Below are 23,704 nucleotides of genomic sequence, written 5' to 3'. Positions count from 1 at the left end.
AAAATACTTTAAAGGATATTGTGTAAACATATTTTTAATATAATAAACTATTTAACAGAGAAAATTTGACAAGGAGAAAGTTTAACATTCAAATTCTAAGGAATATTAAAATACAAACTAAAGAAAAATGAGTAGTTAAAAAATAAAGAAGAACGACAAAATACAAAGTCAATAGAAAAGGACTTTGTTGAGAAATATAGAGGAACAAAAAAACTAAATAAATAAATAAATTAGGGGAAAAAAACCTGAAAAAGAAAAACAAGTATATTGGTTATTTTGTGGGGGGTAAGATTTAAAGTTTTCTTTTACGGCATGATATTAAGAGTGTAGTATCAAAAAAATTTATTAATGTAATCTAGAATATAACATTATGATAATTGTTATTGCATATAGAAAAAAAATGCTTTCATGATTGTTTTTATTGGTGTGGAATTAGAAATAATTTTTTAATAAATAATTTCAATATTTAGAATATAACATTACGATAATTGTTATTGTATATAGAAATAAAGTTGCTTTCCTGCTTGTTTTTATTGTTGTGGAGTTAGAAATCCATTTTGATTAGTACTTTCAATATTAAAATCAAAATAAATAGAAGCATTTCTATTTATCGAAGACAATAATAAAATGTATCACAAAATTCATCGACAAAGCAAATTACAAACACAGTATACTAAAGTTGAACCAATAGAGATTTGAAAGACTTTGAATCGATCTTTACAAATTGGTTGATCAATGATTAGATACCACTTGTGAAATATATGTAGATCGATGAACTTTTTCAAAGACATCAACATTTTATATATTCCTCGAACACAATATGTTTTAACTCATAATCTAACACAATTCTCTATTTCCTTGCTGCATAGAATTTTTCAGAATTCAACTTTCTCAATTTGTGTTGTAAACGACGCATTTATGTCGTATGAACATTTGAAATAGATTATTAAGTAATATATTGAAGTTGTTTACTGAAGAAAAAAAATAGTATAAAGTACAAAAATCTCATATCTTTGGAGGCTAATTACATCCTATTCCGGAAGTTTTCTCAATTACAAAAATCTCAAATTTTTCATTATTTTCGAATACATTCCTTGATTTTTCGATACATTGTAAATGATATATTACTCTATGAGAGGGATGTATCCGAGAGGAAATAGGTATTGTAATGACCCTCTGGGTCATTTTTAAATTAAAGCATTCATTCCATCGTTTAAAGCGTTCCTGTAGCGACCCCAAGTCATTTATGACTTGTTGGCACTGACTGTTAGGTCGCCTGGTCGTTTGTTTGGGTTTTAGGCCCATTTCCTTGTTTTGGAGATTTTATAACTTGAAAAGTTGACTTCGGTCATAAATTCAGGTAAAAGACCTCAGAATAAAATTCTGACGATTCCATCAGCTTCGGAATGGCCAAATTTGGCAAGTAGCATGGTCAACACGAGTATCGAGGCAATCGGTACGAGTTTAGGGCCATTTGGCCTATAGTTGACTTTGGTCAACCTTCTTGAAAGACGTGCTCAGATGAAAATTCAGACAACTAGGTTAGCTTCGGAATATCGATTTTGGTCTAGAACGACCCTTTGTTCACTTCCCGAGGCTTTAGATGCCCGTTGTGGAATCTGGCTCAAAACGATACTGGGTGTGGAACCCACTTTTCATCGAAGCGATCTCCAATGGAAATTCCAACTTCACCGTTGAGTTCGAAATATCATTTCCAATCAGATTCCATATATGGTTTGTGTTTTTCCGACTCCGAACGAGTCCGGAACATCGAAATTTAAATTTGAAGAGTTGTTGAATTATAACGCGGTGGTGACGTGGCAGAGCCACGCGACGCCACGTGGCAGCGTGTTGAAATCTGGAAATTTCCAGATTTAAGGACAATTTTCGTCCTTTTTTTTTCTTTTTTCTTGCTCATCTTCAAACATAAATATCTCCTCCATTTTAAGCTCAAATTAGGTGATTCAAAAGGCTAATTTCAAGAGAATTTCGTGGGGTATCTAGAGGTGAGCTCAGAAATGCGAGGGGAGGCTTCGTTTGAGGTAAGGAATCGAATTTAACTAATGCTAGAATGATTTTCGGAATGAATTTTTGTTGAACTTTGAAAGGTTAGATCTTGATCATCTTAGGTCTGTTTTGAGTCATTCTTGAGGCTAACTTGTAGAGTTTTTCGCAAGGATCGTCGTGGTATAATCTTTTTGGGTTGGAAGGGTCTCGTTTTTCCAGAATTTGGTGATCAAGGGGCTGCCAAGTCGTAAGTCAAGACTTATTAATGATTTTAATTGTTGAGGCTGATTTTCTATGTTATAAGAATCTTTTTGTGCTAAATTTTGGGGTATTAGTTTAGTAAGGTATTTGGGACGTTTTCACGGATTTATTTTTGGAATTCCAATTGTGGGCCCACAATCCCATTTTAGACCCAATTTTGGGTCTGTCTCCAAAAAATATAATTTTAGTGTCAACATATTCGTAATGACGAGGTGATTAACCTTTTGATAGTGGGGAAGCATTTGGAGACCGTTCGGAGGAGAAAAGCTCTGGTACCGTGAGTTGGAGCACGCACAATCGACTTTCAGGTAGGCTATGGCTTTCCCCTCGTGAGATTGAGCATGTTTAGGCAATTGTTTATTGATTTGCTTGAGTACGGAAGGGTTCGGGTGTCGAGCATGCTAAATTTCTATAATTCCTGCCTTAGACCTTATTTCGGGAAATTGTTGGATTATGAAAGCATGACTCTTGATATTATTGAACATCCATACCTTGTGGTGTATATGATAATATTGATTTGAAGTATGTTTGGCCTTAGTCTAAGCTTAGACTAGTGTTACCATAGACTTGCGAGGTTTCGAATGTCGTTGGGCAGTGGAACTTTTTTCGACGTCGTTTCGGACGGTCAGCTCCTTGTAGACTGATATAGCAGACTTGAGTCTGATAGTCTGAGCCTTAGCTAGGCGGTAACTCAACTTATGACCTTGTATCCATAATGCCCTGTTTTTCTATCGGCTACAGATACCCGGTTAAAGTCTGTGATCTAGCTTACTCACTATTGGATACTTCTTCGGCGATTTGGGGTATATGAGGGTCGGACTGAAATGATTATTTACGGTAATCGGTTTGGTGATATTTCCCGCGACGTATGGTTGAAAATTGATTCTTAGCTACAGCACCCGGTTAGAGTCTGTGGTCCAGCTTACTTATGTCCAGGCTTAGCTATAGTACCCGGTTAGAGTCCGTGGTCCAGCTTACCTGTGATCTGATTTTGGCTACAGTACCCGGTTCGAGTTCGTGGTCCAGCCCACCCGGGCCCGACCTTTGGCTACAACACCCGATTCGAGTTCGTGGTCCAGCCCATATAGGTTGACTCATTAGCTATAGTACCCGGTTTGAGTCCGTGGTCCAGCTTGCACGTGGTGCATTCCCAATTCCTTACTGAAGCTTCAGTTTAGTCTTTGATTACTCTCATCTGTAGGTTGAGGTTTTGGAGGTTGGAGATGTTCCGATAAAGTCCGGGACGTAATGAGATCTTGGAATATAATTGGGAATGGTTCAGTTAAAGTCTGGAAATTGGTAATATTGTGATAGACTTTCTAGCTCCATTCTTTTACTTCAACTGCCAGTGCATCTGTCGGGCTTATGGGGGTCCGTGCAGGTGGTTTCTTTTATTGTGCACGAGCGTACCCGTCGGGTTTATGGGAGCCCGACGGAGTTAGTTAGATTCCTTGTCTTTGTTGCCTGTACGTTCATGTACATACCCATATTTACTACTCTTTTACCCTTGATTGTGACCCTTTATTCGCATTTCAGTTTACTTTTGCTTATCTTGCTCAGTCGGCATGATGCCTACTGGGTACCTGTTGTTTTGGTACTCATACTACACTCTGCATCTATTTTCGTGATGCAGGTCCGAGTACTAGCTACCGATGTTGATTCGAGCCAGCTGAGGTCGTGATCGGAGGCAAGGGTGAGCACACAACGTCCTGGATTTGCTCGTCTCCTTTTGTACTTACTTTTGCTTGTCTTTTGCCTTTTTAGACAACTTGTTTCTGTAGTCCACTTTTAGGACTCCCGTTCATTGCATGTTCTTGTTATATTTATTACTATTTTAAGTTGATTGGTTGGTTTTCTACCCTAACATCCCATTACTTCGAGTTCCGGGATATGGGTCGGCTTGCCTACTGGTGGGTCATATAGTAGGCGCCATCATGACCTGAGAAATTGGGTCGTGACAGGTATGTATCCGAGAGGGAATTATGATATCTTAAGTTGTAAATTTTGTAATTTTCCAATAAAATATGCGAAATTATATTGGGCCCGTATTACAGGCCTTAAATTATCTAGTAAATATAAAATTACAATAGAATAGAATTAAAAGATTATTCAACATTAGTGCAGCTATTCTTTTCGAAAAGAAGGTAAGCGTCACCTTTTTTTCTTTTTTCTTGGTTTCACGGTCTTTGATATTATTTTAGAGCCTCAATTAATTTAAATTGTTATTTCACAGGGACGGCTCAACCTAATTGAAGGCCTAAATCAAAATTTCAATTTGAAGCCTAAAATATAAATAAACTTCGTATACGTATTTATTCAAAATTTATTTTTCTTACACTATTTAGATGAAAATTATTACTCCATCCGTCCTATTTTATGTGATGTAGTTTGACTCGGTACGAAGTTTAAGAAAGAAAATAAGACTTTTAAAATTTGTGGTCCACAATGAATTATAGGAATTTGTGTGACTGTAAATCATTTCATTAAGGGTAAAATAGACATTTTATACTTAAATTGTTACTTAATATAGAAATGTGTCATTTTTTTTGGGACTGACTAAAAAGGAAAGTAAGTCACATAAATTGGGACAGAGGGAGTAGTATTTAATGTTGTTTTTTCAGTTATTGATTTTAGGTAAGTTTTGATCTACTCAATATTGAAAAATCCTTTCAGTGAGGTAATTATTATATGAATTGTTAACATAATTCTATAAGTAAAGTTGACAAATATTAAATAAAGATAAGAGTTAGAACCGTAGAATCTGATCCAGGAAGATGATGACTTGAATTACCCCATTTCTATATGTTTGTTGTAATGCTTGAAACGAAATAAAAAAGAAATTGTAATTCTCTTTGTTCAACACTCTTCACTATTAATTCTTATTTTTAACAAAGAACAACATATGTTAAACTGAGTAAAATATACTTTTTATCATAAATAATCAATTTTTTCTATAAAATTTTTAACACATAATTTATTTTTGATAAAAATTTGGGACCCCCGAAATTTGGGGGCTAAGGCATAAGCCTTATTTTACACAAGCAAGAGTCGTCCCTGTTATTGCATAGAATTTATTTAAGAAAAAATACTTTCCAAAATGACATTTTTTATACCCAAAATTTGAATCTAAGATAGCATTTTGCCATTGAGTTTAAATTAGATTTTGATAATCTATCTCTCAAATTAAAAATTGACCATGAAATTCAACTAGATTTTGAAAATATCTTCCTTGTAAATATTTTTCAAGTTCTAAAAAACAGCTTAGATTAGCTTTGAAATTTCCACTTTCAAAGCTTCAATATTTTTTCAAGCAAAATACATATCCAAACATAGTTTCACATTCCAAAAGATACAAGTAACTTTCAAAACTCATATTTTAACTTTAAAATCTATGAACTAACTAAAGAGGATGTTTGAATCAACTTATTGTAAGTAGTTCTAATTTTAAGTTTTTTTCTATTATTTGTAGTGTTTGAAAAAGCTAAAAGTTGAATATAATTGACTTATAACTTTTAACTTATAAAATAATTTTAAAAAAATCAATCCAAATATCTTCTTAATCGTCTAATTAACATCCCATCACAACTCATGTTGCTATGCGGGTATGGGTGAAGTAAGAAACGTTACCCATAAGAAAAAATATTTGGGCAAGTAACGTTTTCAAGGTCAAGAAGTGAGTAACTTTCTTGTGTTCCCTCCTCCTCTCCCTATCCCCCCATTCAATTCTTTACCTAACGCAATTCCCAATTCAATCTCCCTTTTACTTCTTCTTCTCTCTCACCATTTTCTTCTACTTGTTGTGACCCTTTCTTTTCAGATTTTGATACTGTAAGTATAACTAACTTTATTTTTGAACAGGAAATGGATTACTCCGGCAACTGTCAAAGCTTTGTTTCCGGCGATGACTTGTTCGTTGACGACCTTCTTGACTTGTCTAGTGGTTTCCCTGACGACGAAGGAAATCAAAATGAAAATGAAAACAAGTGTTCGTCGTCGCTACAGATTAAGGAAAGTGATAAAGAAACTGTTATTATTCCTTCTGTGAAACAAGATTTTGGTTCTCTTCTTGGTAGTGAACTCAGTCTTCCTGTAAGCTTTGTCCCCCTTTTTTTCCTTTTTTTTTTGTGAAATGAAAACAAATTTGTTTTATTTTGAATGAATTGAACCCTTTTTTCAGGGGGCTGATTTGGATAACCTAGAATGGTTATCTCATTTTGTGGAAGATTCATTTTCGGAGTATTCACTTACATACTCTGCTGGAAACCTACCGGAAAAAGCTCTCGAAGTTCATTCAGACGCAGAAATTCCGGCCCGAGAGAAGCCCTGTTTCACCGTTCCGTTTAGTGCTGAACGAGAGAAAAGTAGTAGCCGAATTTGGCCGCCGTCAATGTCATTTTCTTCGTCTTCCTCCACTACAGCCAACAAATTTTGGGGTCAGTTATCGGAATATAAACCGGCGGTGAGAAAACTGAAGAAGAAGATGGAGAAACGGGTAGGAATTGGGGCAAAACAGTGCAGCCATTGTGGGGTGCAGAAGACTCCACTATGGCGGACCGGTCCATTAGGTGAGAAAACACTTTGCAATGCATGTGGGGTCCGGTTTAAATCGGGTCGGCTGTTACCAGAATACCGGCCGGCGAGTAGTCCGACGTTTTCGACCGGATTACATTCAAACAGTCACCGGAAAGTTTTGGAAATGCGGCAGAAGAAGGAAACTGAACCGGGTCCGCCGGTTCAGAGTTTTTAATTAGTAGAAGCAGAGTTTTTAAGAAATTATTATTATTATTATTTTAAAGTTTAGATAATTTTATTTTTCAAGGTAGGGTTTTGAACTTCAAAGTGTTAGTGCAGAACAAATTTAAAAGAAAAAGGGAGATTATGCTTTTTATGCTTCTTTTTCTTTTTGGTTTCTTCATTGATAATTAGTATATATACGTGTCAAAAGGGGATTGGAGATTTTTAAAATTTATTGGGGAATTAAAGGATAGACTGACCTACTTTGGGTTTAGAATTCAATATTGTACCTAATTTTTTTGAATCTTTGAGTTTAAAATTTAGTACTATTTGCCAGAAAATTAAAAAGTTTATAATATCTTCTTTTTTTTTAAATAAACTGTTTTTTTTTTTTTAATTAAAAGGTATTAAAATTAAAAGGATAAAAATGTTCAAAAAGGTAAAATAAAATAGTATGAAATATGTTATTTTACCATTCTGACCAAATTTTCTAGCCAAAAAAGATTTTTCCATTTGTATAATTTTCAAACTATACGATTTGCTGAGTAATACATGCAACAATTAACTGTGTGTGTAGTTCTCCGCAGACCTAACGTAAGCAAATCCTAACTCTCTTTCTATTTTGGCCTAAATTCGAATAAAGCTGAAAAAAGTTGGATTGTTGGCAGTATTCAGAGAATCGATATACATAGGCTTCTTTCTGGTAAAACTGGGGAAATTTATGTTACCAATATGTAAAAATGTCAGGTTAGATAGATATGATTTCGGACGCCTGTTGTCAACTAGTTTATCGTCAACCTGTCTACAACTGTGCTAATTTGATGTAATGCAACTACGGTACACCCCAAGTATCTTGAACTAATTCCTTAGAATTGGCAACAAGATTGAGAGTGAAAACTAATCAATCTCGAAAGACCAAAAGCTCTCATCTCTAATGTATACGTACAAATTCTTGACTATCATCAATTCACTGCTGTAGCTTGTACATAGAGCAACAATTTCAGGATCAAATACAAGAATGATACAATTATTTTTGTCTGCTTTAGTGTACTAGTTTCTACCTGGTTACCATTATGGTTCAGTGGGAATTCTTTTTGTATCCTGCCTTCTTTGACTGAAATTTGATCAGCTAAAAAATTATACTAATATTTTAGCTACATCTTGATCATCCTACTAAAAAAATGGTTGTTCGAATTCACCTTTAAATTCATACCTTCTCAAAAGTGCAAATAGTCGCATAAAGCCCCCTTCTTGCAAAGTCCACTCTCATAAAATTTGCCAACACATTGTCATTTTGGGGGAGGTTCAGAGTATCCCCTGCCACGAAATGGCTGTCTGCACTACAATTACCTATCCCTTCCAAATCCCGAGTCCCCTACTGGAATAACCCAGTCTCTTGGACCACCAGACCTCTCCCCTGAGTATATACACTGGCTTTCAGACAATGTATTCCCGGTGAAAGGGGAATCATTCGTGTTTGAATGTCCGCATGCAGTCCCCATGCTGCTACCTTGATTAACATTTGTGAATCCCTGAACTGGTCCACCATAAGTCATGTTTCCAGGTGCTGCACGACAGTCAGTGGTTATAGTTTCCAGTTCAGTACTCTGGTTGATGACTGAAAGTGCAGTTTTCCCCGTGGTGCAGGGTGTAGGTATGTTGAACCCAGTTTCTCCCTGGGAAAAGGAAATATCAGCTGACTTTGTTTCTCCCTCACTGCTAGTAGATGAAGTCCTGCTAGACCTCTTAAAAGGATCAAAAGCTTCAGCCTGTGATGTCCTCGCTAGTTCATTTGTCAGAGAGGATTGACAAGGTAATTGCATATCTTCAGTGGAGCTCAAGGCATCATTTTTTGCAGGGTCAGGTGTGGGACTAAGCTCCTCAAAAAAGCTGAAAAAGTCACTTCTACATACAGATATCGTCTCCTCACAGAACCTCATGGCGGAGGTTGGTGAACCCATACCACTTTGAGTTTGAGATTCCATTGCATCAACTTCAGCTAATAGGTCTGACACGGATTCCTCATATAAAGTGCTGAACTCTATTGGCTCACCAAAGATTGCTCGCCAATCGGAAAAGTTTGAGATTGGATGAGATGAGGAATTATTATTGAGTTGGTTGGCATCTGATGTAGGTGTGTCGACATGATCACCCACTGCTTCAGCTGGTTTCAGTTGGTTGACATCTGATGTAGGTGTGTCAACATGATCACCCACTGCTTCAGCTGGTTTCAGTTGGTTGACATCTGATGTAGGTGTGTCGACATGATCACCCACTGCTTCAGCAGGTTTCAGTGCAGAATCAGAGATAAGATCAGAGTCTATAGATGGTTTCGCAGCTGGTCCACCCAATCCATTAGCTATTTCAGGAAGTTGGGCCCCATCGATCACCAGACTAGAAGCACTGCTCCAACTAGGACCTGAATCCTGAACAGGAAAACTAGAAGTTAAAGAATCTTTGTTTGCTGCAGCCTGCCCAACTGTAGCTTCTTCTTCCAATTCTGGTGTAGGACTTGGCAAATCTTGAATATCTGAAGCACAAACTGGAACAACCAAACTCAAAGAAAGTAGCTCTTCAGCAGCCTGAGCATCAACATCGTCATAGCTTGTTTTGGGGGTTGGACTTGGCAGATCCGGATAACTCGTGATACCATTCTGTTGAAATGAATCACTTGACTTGGTAACTGAAGCAAAACTAGAACTTCTATTACTGTTTGAGGGTTCCCAGTTCTGTCCACAAGACTGCCCTAAATGCCTCTGACTGTGGGATTGCATACTATGATTGCAGCCGTTTCTACTTGAGTCCTGAACCATATGACCTGTGTTGGACTGAAAATCAACAATTTCATGGCATCTTTTCCCATGGGAAGGAGCTCCGCGCACGTTCCCATGACTGGATGACGGTTCAGGGCTGGATGAATGGGGTTTGTCAGAATAAGAATTATTCAAGTCCAAACATTGTGGCGAAGATGAGGACAGCCCATCCATCCTCGCAGTCTCAGTGTTACCATTAGAATGATTATTTGTAATACGGAGGTGCCAAGGTACCTCCTTCTCTCCACATTCTCTCCCTATTCCAGTTGCACTTCCACACCACCCAACACTACTGTTAACAGAAGTAGCACCAAGCTCCTGAGACTGGTGTGAAATCTCACCATGAACCTGAGGGGATTTATCGAACAGCCCTTTTAGTGCATTAGTTAAAAGTACCGAGTCATCATGCTCACCTTTTATCCATATCCTCATATCAAGTGGGAAAAGCCCTGATTTATTCCATTTCCTCAACTGCGTCACTGAAAATGGTCCTTGTATTCTACCACTAGGGTCACGGTAATGCCAAAGCTTGTCTGTGTCACTATTGTTGGTGAATGTTGAGTTCACTGTAGAGAAGCTTGTAATTGAAGTTTCAGATGCAGACCTATCCACAACCTGACATGCAGTACCTTGATTCCCTAGTTTCTTCATAATATTTCCATGAGCCTCTCTTTTTTCACTAACTTTACATCGAGCCATGATAGATCCCTCTTTATCTGGATAAAAAAGAATAAAGATTCTACTTAGTTCACGAAGAATCAACTTTTGGAAGACTTACTAGTACAACCACCACCTCACCTTTCCTCCATGAAGACATAGGCTTGTCTTCCCTTCTACAAAATCTAGTGTATCTTGGCCCCCCATATTCAACTGCATTACATTACCATCAACAGTAAGCAAATCTTTCAAATAGCGCCCAATAAAAAAAGATCACCAATAAATTGGAAAAAGTTACTAAAAACAAAATGATGTAACCTTGTTTTTTGTCGTCAGATTCTCTAGCATCTTCGTCAGTTTCATAATTAGGATCCATCTTTGGATCAGCATGCACTTCTGGAGTTGCAAGTAGCCTCCGCTGATGTTCCTCAGGAGTCTTCAGAAGCTCTAGTTTCTCTACACATTCTCTGAGCGTGGGAATTGTCAAGGAAGTCCTCATACCATGCTCAAAGTCTTATCCAATGTTCCAATTTAAAATGATATCCATAGATATTGAAATCATATGCTCTTATCCAAAGAAGAATATTGAAATCATTTTTTACAGCGAGATCTAATAAATCTCCCAATTGATTTAGATGTTGAACTGAAAATTGTGAGTTAACAACAGCACTATGATCCAGCAGCAATTTCATGGTTCACTCTAATTCATTGTAAAAGATTCAGTTTGTGCATTTCTATAGGTTAAGTAATTTTTGTATAACACATATCATTTGTGCTAGTTATAAGAGGTGATTGCAGAAAGAAAAAGTGAATACGAGTGATCCAATTTTAACATGTGTTTAGAGTTCATAAAAAATGGTAAATACTACTAATATATGTGAAGATCCTGACTAACAAAAATAGTCAGAACCTCATCAAAATAATTATTGAATTTTGAGAAGAACTCCTATTTATACGAAGTAAATTTATCCATCTGATTATAATAATGAGAAAGAAAAAAGTACTTGGCATTTTACTTGGAGTTTAGTTTTTTTTTCTTTTAAGTAACTTCAACTCATTGTAAATGTAATTCAAATTAGTAATATCCCTACTTGGGACCAACCTTCTCATTGCCATTTAAATTAGTTCATGTCCCTGTTTCTGACCTACTCCTTTTTTCTTTCCCTCATGCTATAAACTAAATTATCCATTTGTTAAGGTAATCAGACAGAAACATATGGAACTGTCAAAAGAAAGTGTGGAGCAAGAGAAAAGCAGAAAAACACAAGTTCTAAAATAGAGGTTAACTGTTTCAACAGAGGAAAGGATATTCTTTCTTACGCCCTTTCTCACTTGCTCTATCACGAAGATTGTTGAGTCGCAGTATCTCTTCTTCCAAAGTCTGTTCTTTTTTTGAAAATAAGGAAGCAAAAGCCCATCACAAGACAGCCTATATAACATCTTTTTAAAAAATAATAACAGTGACAGCATACATAAAATCTTCGAATACAAAAATATTGAAGTTCCACGAGAGTAGCTAGCTACAACAATTTACCTACGTTTGTTTACTAGTCAGAATAGTTTACATTTACCTACTTTGGAATGTAGAGCAACAAAATGTGTGGATTAGTTACCATTTAGAAACCAATACCTTTTCCTTCTTTTGGAAGCAGTTTCTTTGTGATTTAGACACCACTCGATTTTGAAGCACAATAGAATTCGAGAAGGAAGGAAATATTTAAACACAATTTTAAAAGATCCAACTATACCAATTTCTCTCTGTTGCAATTGAATTCACATGACCAAGTGAAATATTTCTATCTCCCAATACTAGTTTCAAGCTTTCAATACAAAATATTACTAGCAAACTATGTGACATGGCCTCTTCCTTGCCTAAACATACTCTGCCTAACAAGATACATAGGTATTAGAACTTCATTTAGGCCCTTCAAAGCCATGCAAAAGCTTGCTAAAAATAAAATAAAATGTATTGAATTATACCCAGATGAAATGCTCATATCGAAGATCATTAAATATGATCTAAAGGAAAAGGACATCTTAAAGACTAAATCATGCTCCTCCCATCCCAATTTCTTGTGGGCTGTGGCCCATTCATTATCATTCCAATTAAATTTGCATAACCATTTTACTAAAGGAAACATGTCCATCTACATATTCTGATAGAGAAAATTGTGATGAATAATGAAAAGGTGTGATCAATATTGAAAAGTAACTGACATACATCGTTGAGTTTTACTGCACGGAGTTCCATTGCTTTCTTCTGTATGTCACCCTATGTTGAAGAATAAGCATCATTTAGTCAGTCATTGTGATATCCTAAAGCAAAACTTAAAAGTGACATCAGGTTCAACACTTACTATGGTCAGCCGCTTTACAAGCCCACATTTTATAATCTGACGTAATCTTCTGCATTCATCCTGAAGATATGCCAATAAATGATTAAGAAACTATCCGAATCAATAGCAGTCACCTGCTGAAATAGCCGTATACCCTATACAGGGACAACATATTAAGGTGACAGAGTAGTAGTTGAGAGTACCACTCTGTTGAAGGTATGTGTGGTAGTCACTTCAAAAAAAAATAAAAAATATTATCATATAGGAGACAATTAAAGAGAAAGGGAACAAAACTAATTGAACCCACACCTATTGTGATATCACTAAGCTTAAGTATTGGTGGTAGTCTTTTCATATGGTTCCAAACAGTATTCCTCACGAGTTAACTTTAGGAATAGAGTTAGGTCCAAGGTCCATTTTGCTTGACATATAAAAGTCAAACTCATCCCTGATACTAGACTAACCATTGTAGGGACCCAAATTATGTTATCATTACTCCAACAACTCTGAGCATACAACCAAAGGATGTTAGAGTGAACAAGTTGCATGGACTGTAATTTTTTTATACGGTCGTGGACAATCCTGATCTCTTGAGCAAACTTTTTGGGATTGAATTAGGTCCAAAGTATATTTTTCTTCACAGAACTAAGCACAAAAAAGGTTTATGTACCATTTGTAGACATGAAAATGAAGCTATTCATTAATAAATGCAACAATTTTGCAACTCAAAGTAGTGAACAAGGAAGAGTCACTTGTATCCAATTACCTCAGAGAAATCTTGATTTGAAATAGAATCAATAGGAACAATCTCTTTCTTGTTTAAGTTTAAGACTTCAAGCAGTACATTAGCAGTCTTATCCCCAATCTTATATGGAACAAATACCTTGCTTGTACCTGAGTTGAAGAAATTATGTGCTCTGGAAACTAGATCGAAATCTTATTTATACCATCATGAGTGGTTTAAAAAAGCTTTTAAAGAAATATCAGTACCTACGACATGGACAAGCCTGTACATATCTTGCTTCTGATTGTTACCAGATATTCTTATCCGGACAACTGAGCCAGTAACTCTGCCTTGGAACTTTTCCATATCTTCAATAAGACTCTCCATCAAATCACGGCGCAAATATATGAGATTGATGTTATGAGCATCAATTGCTGCATACTCATCTAGATTTATCTGCACTAAACTTTCTTCGGTGTGTCTACGCGATTTACGTTTCTTAGTTTTATTCATCAAGAATGAGATATCATTATTATCATCAGCCTCCACACGACTAGTAACATTTCCAACAATTCCAGCTGGTATAAATGCACTCCCCTGCGAATCCTCCTTTATCAGAAAGTGAAATTCAAGAAGCTTTAGCATTTCTATGTGGCCAGCACGATGTTTTCCAAATAGACTTCTGAGCCTCGAATCACAAATTATTTGACTTTTCTGATGAGGATCTCGAAGTTTATTTCTCTTTATGTACTCTAGTAATAGGGCCTGGACCTCAAAATGTGATAGAGCAGAAGTATCACCATTCTTCATGTGTGCAACAAACTCCAAAAGCTCTTTGGACGCCCATTCCATGCATCCATTCAATGATGTCCCCATGGAAGCACTTGCTTCTTCTTTCTTTAAAGAACCATTCCTCCGTAACTCTAGTTCTATGGGCTGCATTTTCTCCAACTGTGGAGTACAACCAGGACCACATAAATTTTCAGCCTCAGCAATTGTTTGGATTTCAGTGATTGGAGGATCCTTGCAAGGTGGCTCCAGCAATTGTTCGGGTTTTTTCAGCTCCAGATGGTCAAAAGACTTGCCCACAATACCTTTTCCATCAAATGCAACAGGATGAAAAAAAGGTAGTCGCTGTTGCTTAGCATGTACTGTATCTGATCCTTTCCAAGGTTTTTTGGCTTGAATAAGTTCACTTTGTGTTAATGATAATTTTTCTTTTAAGTACATCCAATATACCTTGAAGAGATACTCCCAGCTACTCTTGTCATCAAAATCTACTTGAACCTGAAAAGATTTCAGGCACACAAAGTTAAATACATATGGCAGACAAGTATCAAAATCAAGATTTCTTCTTCTTTTTTTCCTACAGAGGAAAAGAAAATGAAAAAAGTACATAGTAATACTATCTGAGAACAAAATTTTAATCAAACAATTTTTTATTTATGTAATTATTTACAAATCTGGCATGTCTGCAAAAGTTCAGTAATTAGAACTGATGATCAGATGTGTTCCTGGAGAATGTGACATGTTTTACATGTTCATAGGTAAATGCATTAATTGTCAGGTGAATGTCTCTTACTCAAATAGAAAAAATTAATGGAAGGTCAAATACCTAGGTAGCCCCTCAAACTTGGTACGAATTGTTTAAACACTCCATTACCTAGTGACCATTAAAATACCTCTACCTGGCAGAGGTGTGTCTCGTGGACACCTATGTTCACGCGTGAAAAGATTCACTGTTGATGTGATGGCCGAACAAATCAACAAACGTCACATGTAATATTTTCCTATATAAATGCCTCCTATAAATTATATTTTAAAAATAAAAAACCACCTACAAATATTCTATTGAACCTCAAAACAACTCTAAGCATCGCCATGAATTTTGGGGAAGGAAAAGACTATGTTACAGGAGAGAAGTTGGTTTGTTGCCAGAGAACATTTTCTGGCCATGTTTTCTAGTTGTTTGAAGGTGGCCATTATTTGATATCCATTGGTGGTTTCTTCACTGTTTAAGCCACCAATGAACTTTGGGATGTTCCCAGAAAGTTGATTGTTCAAGGTATTAATTGTCTTGTTGGTTGGTTGTTTGCTTAACATCTTTAAAAGAGACCCAAAAAGCTTGTTTGAACAGAGGTCAAGAGATGAAATTCCATGGAAATTTGAACCCAGCAACATCAGTTTTAAACTGGTTGTGGGATATCTTTGCCTTTTGCAAGCTTGACATATGTGCAAAGAAATTTGATATACCATCCATGGAGAAGTTAGCTGATAGGTCTATGGTGTTAAGGGAATTAAGCATTGTAAAATTTGGAAGTGTCCCACAAAGCTTACAGTCTGCTAAGTTGACATCAGAAAGTTCTCTGTTTCTAATCCATTCTGGCACTGTTCCCAAATTGAAATTATACAAATTGTTATATGAAAAATCTATTGACAGAGTTGAAAGGAGGCTATGGTAACGGCAATAGGCAAAGGATCTAAGAGAGTATTTCTAGATAAACTAAAAGTTCCGAAGATTTGGTACTCCTGCAATAGAATCTGGGATTTGGCCTATCAACTTGTTAAAAAACAGTGACAGATGGGTGCTTTAACCTGCAGATTTGACTGAAAGTTCTTCCTGTAGTCTTATTGTTGTCGAGTGATAAAATAAATGTTTGAGCAAATTGCACAAGTGAATTGGAATAAGCCATGAAAGTTCTCTAGTAAAAGGGTGGATGTATGAGGTCCATGCAAAATTCAGTATTATTCTGAAAAAGGAAGTAGAGAAAAACCATGATTAAGGTCTCACGCGCTCAGATTTAAGTGGAGCACACCAGATCACAATTTTTTCAAATAGAGGTACCTATCTGGTCACCAGCTAAGTGTGGGTGTCTAACTGACAAATCCCGCAAAGCTTGAGGGGATATCTTGGTATTTAGACTTGATGATATCATAAAATGTCAAATTAATAATCAGCAATGAGATTATGGGGCACAACATACCATCTCCTTGATCCCATGGTCTATATTCTCAATCAGCATGATAATTTTCATGCATGTTGAACAAAAGCCTTTGCTTCTTCGAACACAGAAGAAATCAGCATCTTTTGTACATCCTTTGCACACCGAATATGTACAAGTATAGCACATATAGTGGGAAGCCTTTTGACATACACTACAAACATGCCAACCTGAAAATAAAGGTAATTTGAGAATGTTATGTCATGCAAACCATTTGGAGGTGGTGATGTGATAATCAATAGAACATCATCTGCATTTTTAATCATATTCTATTTCATTTTAACTTCAAGCAACAACTTCAAGACTTATCGTTTAAGAATCTTTTCATTTTCTATTATTAACTTAATTAATTGTTCATGAACATTGCTGACCAAAAACTCAAACATAACAATCTGGAGAAACAAATCCTTTGAAGTTCAAAAAAAATTGTATTAAAATGAAATAAAAAAAACACTCAGCACTACACATGCTAACCAGCAACATTCCCATGTATATTTGGTGTCTAATATATGTTTGTGACTGCACCCTGCTGTGAATATATATTCTCCAGATATCATGCACATCATCAAAGTGTCTTCGATTACACACACACATTCATAGACAATCAGTGTATATGTTGTGCATGTTGAATGTACATACATATACTCACACAGAAAATAACAATGTATGTCAGTTCCACTGCTCAACAAAGAAAATGCCTTCGATCACATTAACTATTAGTATGGCATCCTACATAATATTTCAAAATCAGTCTTTATCCACTTCATACCAATAGATTCTTTGCAGCTTATTCTAACATTACAATGATGAAAACTAATGGTTCTATCGAGTAAGCTACACCAAGGTTTCTCTTGAGCAATCCAAAAAACAACACCATTCAATGAAATTTACAGTTTAGACATAGTTCAATTTATCATTTTCCTATGGTACCATTTACTCGGATTGCTTAAGGTTTAGTTTAATCAAATAATCCAACCCTTGTTCATTTTTTTATTTTTTGTATTTTTAAAAGGAATCTGATCCTTGTTTCTCTCTGTCATGGAGATTTAGTTTCTTTTTTTCTTTTTCCAATTTTGCATTAAGATTTTTATTTTTTTTTGAGATTGCCCCAAAGTGAACATGTTTTCAAAATTCTTTATGAAGAGTGAAAAGATAAAGGAAAACGGAGCAAAGAGAGTGAGATAGTTATTGAATATAAATGGAATGGGTCCAGTTGGAGCGAAATGAATAGTGAGGATTCATATAATCGATTCTAACTTCAACTAGCTTAGAATTGGGAGGCATAGTTGGTAACTAGGTGTTGGACTGTTGGTGTTGTTGTTGGATAAGTAAGGTTATCAGCAACAGTAAGGCAGGGCGGTGAAAGATTATGTTCAGGTCTTCACATCCCAAAAAACAATGTTCGGAAGTAGCAACCATTTCGAACATGTTACAAATTTAGAGTACAAAACATGTGAACCGATCATGATTACAACAGAAAATATACACATGTACCAGTTAGTAAGTCACTATGGTGAACCATGTCAATATTGATCGATTTAGATGGATTGAATGGATTGGGACCTGCTCTTTCAACTTTGGAAATGCTAATTGCAGCTAAAAATTCCAATATGCTTTTGACATGATGGCTACTTGCACTGCCCTCTATTTGTGTATGTGATAGGACTACAAGAGAACGAACTAGGATACTCTTCCTAGTGTTCCTCCTTCTACCCATTCCTGAATGAACTCCAAATTCTTTCTTGCAACTGCATATGTGCCTTCCTTTCTCACTCTCTCTACTGACACAGACACCATGCTATTGGCTGCTTGGGCACTCACTGCTCTTTGTTTCCATTTCAAATTTTCACTCTAATAATTTTATGACTTTTGTATGTAGCTATTGGCATGCACACATGTTTCCATTTTAGGTGTTCGCTAAATGTTTAGATGTGAATATATGTTTGTATATACAGAAGTGATAAATAAGTACTAATAATTGTCAAAAAAAGTATAAATAAGTACTAATCTTGATTGTTATGATGAGAAATAATGATTTTTGCCACAATGATTGATATGCAGTTCTTTCTGGCCAACTTATGATGATTTACGAAGCAGCAGTAAAATGAAGGATCCAGCATCTCACTTCTTAGATATCTACAAAATAGCAGCACGAGGAAGTAACTGAAGTGCTGCTAACCATTTTCATTGTGCACAACCCACCTGCCTTAAAATTTATTTGCACCTTATCTATGTGTTTTTGGTGACACTGCAGTAGCATGGACACCTTTATATGGAGAACACTTAACTAAATGCCAGATGCACAAGTGATATGACATTATTGCCTGTAATGTGTCACTCATGGATCAAATCTACCATCAAACAGAAATCTGCATGACCTTGCCTGATACTTAAGTCCATGTTCCAAATGGACTAACTAGCAATTGCACATCCAAGACAAAATTGATAAATGAGGTGCAATAAACAGAGATGGGAACAACAATCCAAGCCCGGAGGACTAAATGAAGTAAACAGGTTCTTTAGTTAGTGTAGAAGCAAAGGTACATACCACAGTTCCATTTAGCTTTGGAGCGGAAAAATGCCTCATCCCGCTTAATACAAGCTGGATGGTATGCCTTCGGACATCCCCTTTACAGTTAAATCAATACAATCAATCAGCTACTTCTCAATCTCAAGCCATTAAGAAAACAATTTGGAATAAATTAGAAAAGCACTTCAACTTTACCATTTATGAAGAACTACTATATCAATTTTAAACTGAAAGCCAGTAAACTTGGGGACAAAACTATTCAAAATGGAAAAGGAGGCAAAAAAAATAAAAAACAATTAGAGCAAACACTGAAAAACGCCTATTTTACTCACTTGCGATCGCATAGGACAAGAGAACCACCATCGAAACAAATAAAGCAGACATCTTCTCCTTCCTCCTCCTCTCGCTGTCTCTTCGGTTGCGGAGCTTTAACTACTGCTCCACGTGGCGGCCGTCCTCGCTTCGTCTTCTCAGCAAAGCCGATCCCGTTCTCCATCGGCGTCTTCAACTTCGCCGGAGAATTAGAATTTCCAGTAGCAACCTCGGACATCGTTCCCGGAACTCCAACCAGCTGCTTCCCTTCCATATCCTGAATTGATGTGCAGTTTTCTACAGACGAAGCGGCGTCCTCGAGCAACCTTTGACTCTGAGGTTCTTCTACACAAGGGCGGCACATCTGCGGGCTGGAATTATCATCGTCCATGAGAAATTGAGCTCCGAGATAGAAAGTTACGAAAACCTAGTTTGGTGAATTGGCCGGCGGGAGGAAGTGTTCGGAAAAGTGATCATTGACCATGCGAAGGAAGTTGTTCGAGTACGTGGAAATTTCTGAGACGGGAAGGGAAAGAGTTAGAGAGAAAAGGGATAGGGGACGGTGGTGTTGGGCCCTGTTTGGCAGAGTCAAGTGTGTAAAATGTGTATATGCGCGAGAGATAGAGAGAGAAAAAAAAAAACAAATAGGAAAGTGGTGGGGACCCAGCTGAGGGCTTAACATTTGGTGAAACACGACTTGTGAATACACATGGAGATACATGACTTGTAAAAACTTATATGAATATACATAGAAATACGTGGATCCAGAATTTTCACTAATAAAATTTAAAATTTGAGATAAATTTTGAATTCTTAAACTATTAAGTTAATTTCTAATTTTATGTTTATGAGATTCAAAATTTATACATATGTATTCATCTGCTGCTAATGTGAAAATGAAGAATTTGAAGTTTATGAATTTTAAATTATTAATATATTAAATTCAGCCAAATTTGTAAATGATACTTTATTTGTGCTCCTGCACGTGAAGAATGGGCAAGGCTCCTCGAGCACAGCCTGATTGTGAAAACACTGGGGGTATAAAATTGTTACTTCCTCTAATTTCGTTTTTACGTATTTAAAAGTGTTTGATTATGCATTATTAATAATAATTAAAGGTGAAAATGTTCTATGGTTTTAAATTAAAATCGTATGCAAAGGTCCGTTTAATTTAAAAATATAAATCACACAAATAGAATTATTTAAGATCTATTTTAAAAATTGTATTGGTTTTAGAAAAAATGTAATATCAACTAGTAGGGTGTAATTTTAGTACTATCTTTATTTTAATTATCTTGTTAAATAATCTACAAATTCTTATTTACATTGATAATCCGTTTGTCTAGGTTTACTTATTTACTTTTACTAAATTAAAAATAGATATTCATTTTTAATTATTCAAATTGAAAATTATGAAACAATTTATCACTTAATTACTTTTTTATCTTTATTAGTAGTACTAACTACTAATCATAGTCATTTCTCAATGTACTTTCTAAAATATTGATTTTAATATATTAAAAAAAAATATATAGTGAATGTATTATTTTATTAATTATTTCCTAAAAGATACTTCCTATGTTTCAATTTCCTAAAAACAATTTTTTTATTTCAACATTTTACGTGACATGTAATATCACAAAATAAAATGTATTTTGGTACTTCTATTTGTCTTTTTAACTTAATAGGGTTTTTTTTTACTTTTATAAACTTCATATCAAATAAAATACAAAAAATTAATTAAAATAAAGAGAATATGTCAATCAAACGTGAACAAGCATAAATGAACGGACAGATAGAGTATAATGTGTGTTTTGGCCATAAAAACATGAAGAAGAAAAAAACCATTTTACTAGAGAAGTTAGAATTATGTTAAATTATATTATTTTTTAAATTAAAATGTATTTAAAAAGCATAAAATATTATTTAATTGAAGTTGTTTTATAAAAATACAAAAAAAATAGAGTAAATTATTTTTTGAAAAAAACAAGTAAAATAAAATTTCAAATATTTCTCAAATTTTATTTGGAAGTGAGAAAAAAATCTGAGGGTTGTTGTTTTGTGATGAGTGGGTTATGGAACACGTGAACAAGTTGAAACTTTTTAAGAAATGGGGTCCACTCTTGCCTTTTTTAAGTAGTGGAGGTGATAGTCACAATAGTTAATTGGGTCGGGGGCAAGTGAGTCACCCCAATTTTATTTTATTTTTTAAGTACGAAATTTGACGCAAATTATTAATTTTATCTTAGAATTATTGATAGTTTTAAAAATATTTTTCTACTTGACTAACGAAATTTAAATATATATTTATAAATTCGATGAATATATTTAAGTTCAACTAATTAAGTAATGAATTTTTTTAAGGCAAAGATGAAACTAATAATTCGCGACCTGTGCACCCAACAAAAATCGAACCTGCAAATTGGGGATAGCATTCTCAGCTCAAATTGCACAATCCAATGGCAGTGAGTTATCTCTTATTTGATTGACGTGATTCAACATTAGTATATATACAAAAAATATTTAAAATATGTCTTATATTTATAGTATAATTGTTTGCTAAAATATTCTGATAAACTTGAACATCGAAATAAATTCGACCCTGACAACAACTCCCTAACTCATACTATTATGATCATGTGCAAATTTAGCCAGTCATTTGCGGTTTGCGAAAACCCAAACTTTACTTAACACAAGATAACTTGTATTACTATCATTCGTTGACATTTATCGATTTGCAATTTTGACCCATCACATTGAAAAAGGACAATTATCCTCCTCCAGATGGAATTTAGAATATAAAGTCGGCACATATGCCCCTTTGTGTTTTATTGATGGTAAGGTTTATACTTCTCAATATTTTATTAAAAATAATTAAGACTTTATTTTGTTAATATTTGAATATAAAAAATATTTATTAATTTAATATTATATTAGTATATAAAAATAAAAAAACTATATGTTATCTGGTGGTAGTGTAGATAAATTTTGGTAATTGTAGGTAGATATAATAGACAGGTTAGACTGAATTTATGCGGGTCAAATTTGAAACTCTCGAAGAACATTTTCTTTAAACAATTTTAATTATTTTTAAATTATATTCTCGAGATTTCAATTTCTTCACAGGAATATCTTCATTGAGGGGTGAATTTGCGTGGATCAAATTCATCACCAATCATTCAACGCTCACTTGTCCATATAGTTCATAGCTTTTGCAATACATAGGGACATAATCACATTTAATTTTTATTCATTGATTTCACCTTTTATGAAATTTTCATCCTCCCCAATATTAATTCTTTGTGGAAATTTTGTAGCTAATCCATCTTCATTTTAATTCTCGCATAATATGTTTAATCTAATTGCAGGTTTGTAACTTGAACTAGTAGTTTGATACTAATCGTTGGGATGTTTTATCTAGTGGCAATTCTTGAACATTCATTAGTTCAATACCACTTAGTGTTAAACACTTTTAATATATTTTTATATAAAGTTGATACATTATTTATGATTGGTGTATGATGTTGTATGTAAAATTTTATAAATATTTTTGCGTTTTTTTTTTTTTTTAAAAAAAAGCGAGTATGAAATGAAAATATAGGACGTGGATGCAAAGTGCTGAGCTATATACTTTTTTTTTTAAAAAAATAATCCTAAAATTGAACAAAATGAAAGAAAAGGAATAAAGTTCTTTGTACGTGTAATTATGGTCATAGTTAACGTGACATAATATCTCTCTTGGACTTAAAAATCATTTTATCTTTTGTTGTTTTGTGCCTTTTTCTCTTCTCATTTATCCATTTAAAATATTATTTTAGTATAAAGTCTACAATTACTTAACTTTCCCCCTTGCCCAAACTTATTTATTTATTATTAGAGTCATTTTTAACAATTCATTTATGTACATGCCCCCAATACATAATTTTGATATATATATATGATAGTAAATTTACTCGCGCTTCGCGCAGAAATTTAATATCATGAAATTTATAAAATAATATTTAAAACCTATCATTCACTAAAGGGAAAAGGGTCTGAAAAATGCTCCCAACTTTGGCCGAAATTGTTATTACGATACCAAACTTTATGGAGGACATTTTACCCCCCCCCCCCCCCCGAGGCCATCTTAACCACTAGGCCACTAAAGCCAGGGCCCCATATTTTTTGAGGCCCCCATTTAAAAAAAAAAATACTTATACATATTATTAAAAAAATATATTAATTTTTGAAAGAAAAAAACGTGTAAGAGGTTTTATAGTTTTTCTTGAAAAATTGTTATTGTTGATATTCTTAATTCATAAGTATATGCAAATTGTTTTAATTATTAT

The 23,704-nt window shown here is 34.8% G+C and overlaps 3 protein-coding genes across 4 annotated transcripts in view; 1 reads left to right on the top strand and 2 right to left on the bottom strand.

Moving 5' to 3' along the window:
• Positions 1–21,796, bottom strand: part of LOC125825221 (protein RTE1-HOMOLOG) — an 80,756-nt gene extending 58,960 nt beyond the window's left edge. Inside the window, exon 1 of the mRNA XM_049504561.1 lies at positions 21,792–21,796. The gene's annotated coding sequence lies outside the window, so the exon portion shown is untranslated. The remainder of the gene's footprint in view (positions 1–21,791) is intronic.
• On the top strand, positions 6,018–7,346 carry LOC125825220 (GATA transcription factor 5-like). The gene is made up of 2 exons (XM_049504558.1): positions 6,018–6,357; positions 6,446–7,346. The coding sequence occupies exons 1-2, from the start codon at positions 6,130–6,132 to the stop codon at positions 7,013–7,015; spliced, it is 798 nt and encodes a 265-aa protein (XP_049360515.1). The 5' UTR covers positions 6,018–6,129; the 3' UTR covers positions 7,016–7,346.
• LOC125825207 (zinc finger CCCH domain-containing protein 44-like) lies at positions 7,962–19,977 on the bottom strand. Of its 2 annotated transcripts, XM_049504541.1 has the most exons (12): positions 19,397–19,977; positions 19,083–19,162; positions 16,517–16,704; positions 13,799–14,819; positions 13,575–13,702; positions 12,830–12,889; positions 12,694–12,744; positions 11,783–11,853; positions 10,791–10,945; positions 10,614–10,685; positions 9,257–10,531; positions 7,962–9,196 (listed from the first exon to the last, which is right to left on the bottom strand). In XM_049504541.1, exons 1-12 carry the CDS (start codon positions 19,765–19,767, stop codon positions 8,349–8,351), a joined length of 4,320 nt encoding a protein of 1,439 aa, XP_049360498.1. In that variant the 5' UTR covers positions 19,768–19,977; the 3' UTR covers positions 7,962–8,348. The 2 variants fall into 2 exon arrangements, with proteins under 2 accessions (XP_049360498.1, XP_049360496.1); XM_049504539.1 differs by having other exon boundaries at positions 7,962–10,531.
• Positions 21,797–23,704: the final 1,908 nt, after the last annotated feature.

This window comes from Solanum verrucosum, unplaced genomic scaffold, assembly GCF_900185275.1.
Source record: "Solanum verrucosum unplaced genomic scaffold, falcon-dt-bn FXZP01000113.1, whole genome shotgun sequence".
Taxonomy (NCBI): domain Eukaryota; kingdom Viridiplantae; phylum Streptophyta; class Magnoliopsida; order Solanales; family Solanaceae; genus Solanum; species Solanum verrucosum.
The sequence above is the reverse complement of the archived record's forward strand: the minus strand, read 5'-3'. Positions and strand labels throughout refer to the sequence as shown.

What these genes read in the sequence shown, in the direction of transcription:
- LOC125825220 (XM_049504558.1), top strand. Translation starts at nt 6,130, where the DNA reads ATGGATTACTCCGGCAACTGTCAAAGCTTTGTTTCCGGCGATGACTTG. An exon ending in GTAGTGAACTCAGTCTTCCT is followed by an intron (nt 6,358 to 6,445) that starts GTAAGCTTTGTC and finishes CCCTTTTTTCAG; the next exon opens with GGGGCTGATTTGGATAACCT.
- LOC125825207 (XM_049504539.1), bottom strand. Translation starts at nt 19,767, where the DNA reads ATGGACGATGATAATTCCAGCCCGCAGATGTGCCGCCCTTGTGTAGAA. An exon ending in ACCATGGGATCAAGGAGATG is followed by an intron (nt 14,820 to 16,516) that starts GTATGTTGTGCC and finishes AAATCTTTTCAG; the next exon opens with GTTCAAGTAGATTTTGATGA. An exon ending in TATGTCTTCATGGAGGAAAG is followed by an intron (nt 10,532 to 10,613) that starts GTGAGGTGGTGG and finishes TTTTTTATCCAG; the next exon opens with ATAAAGAGGGATCTATCATG.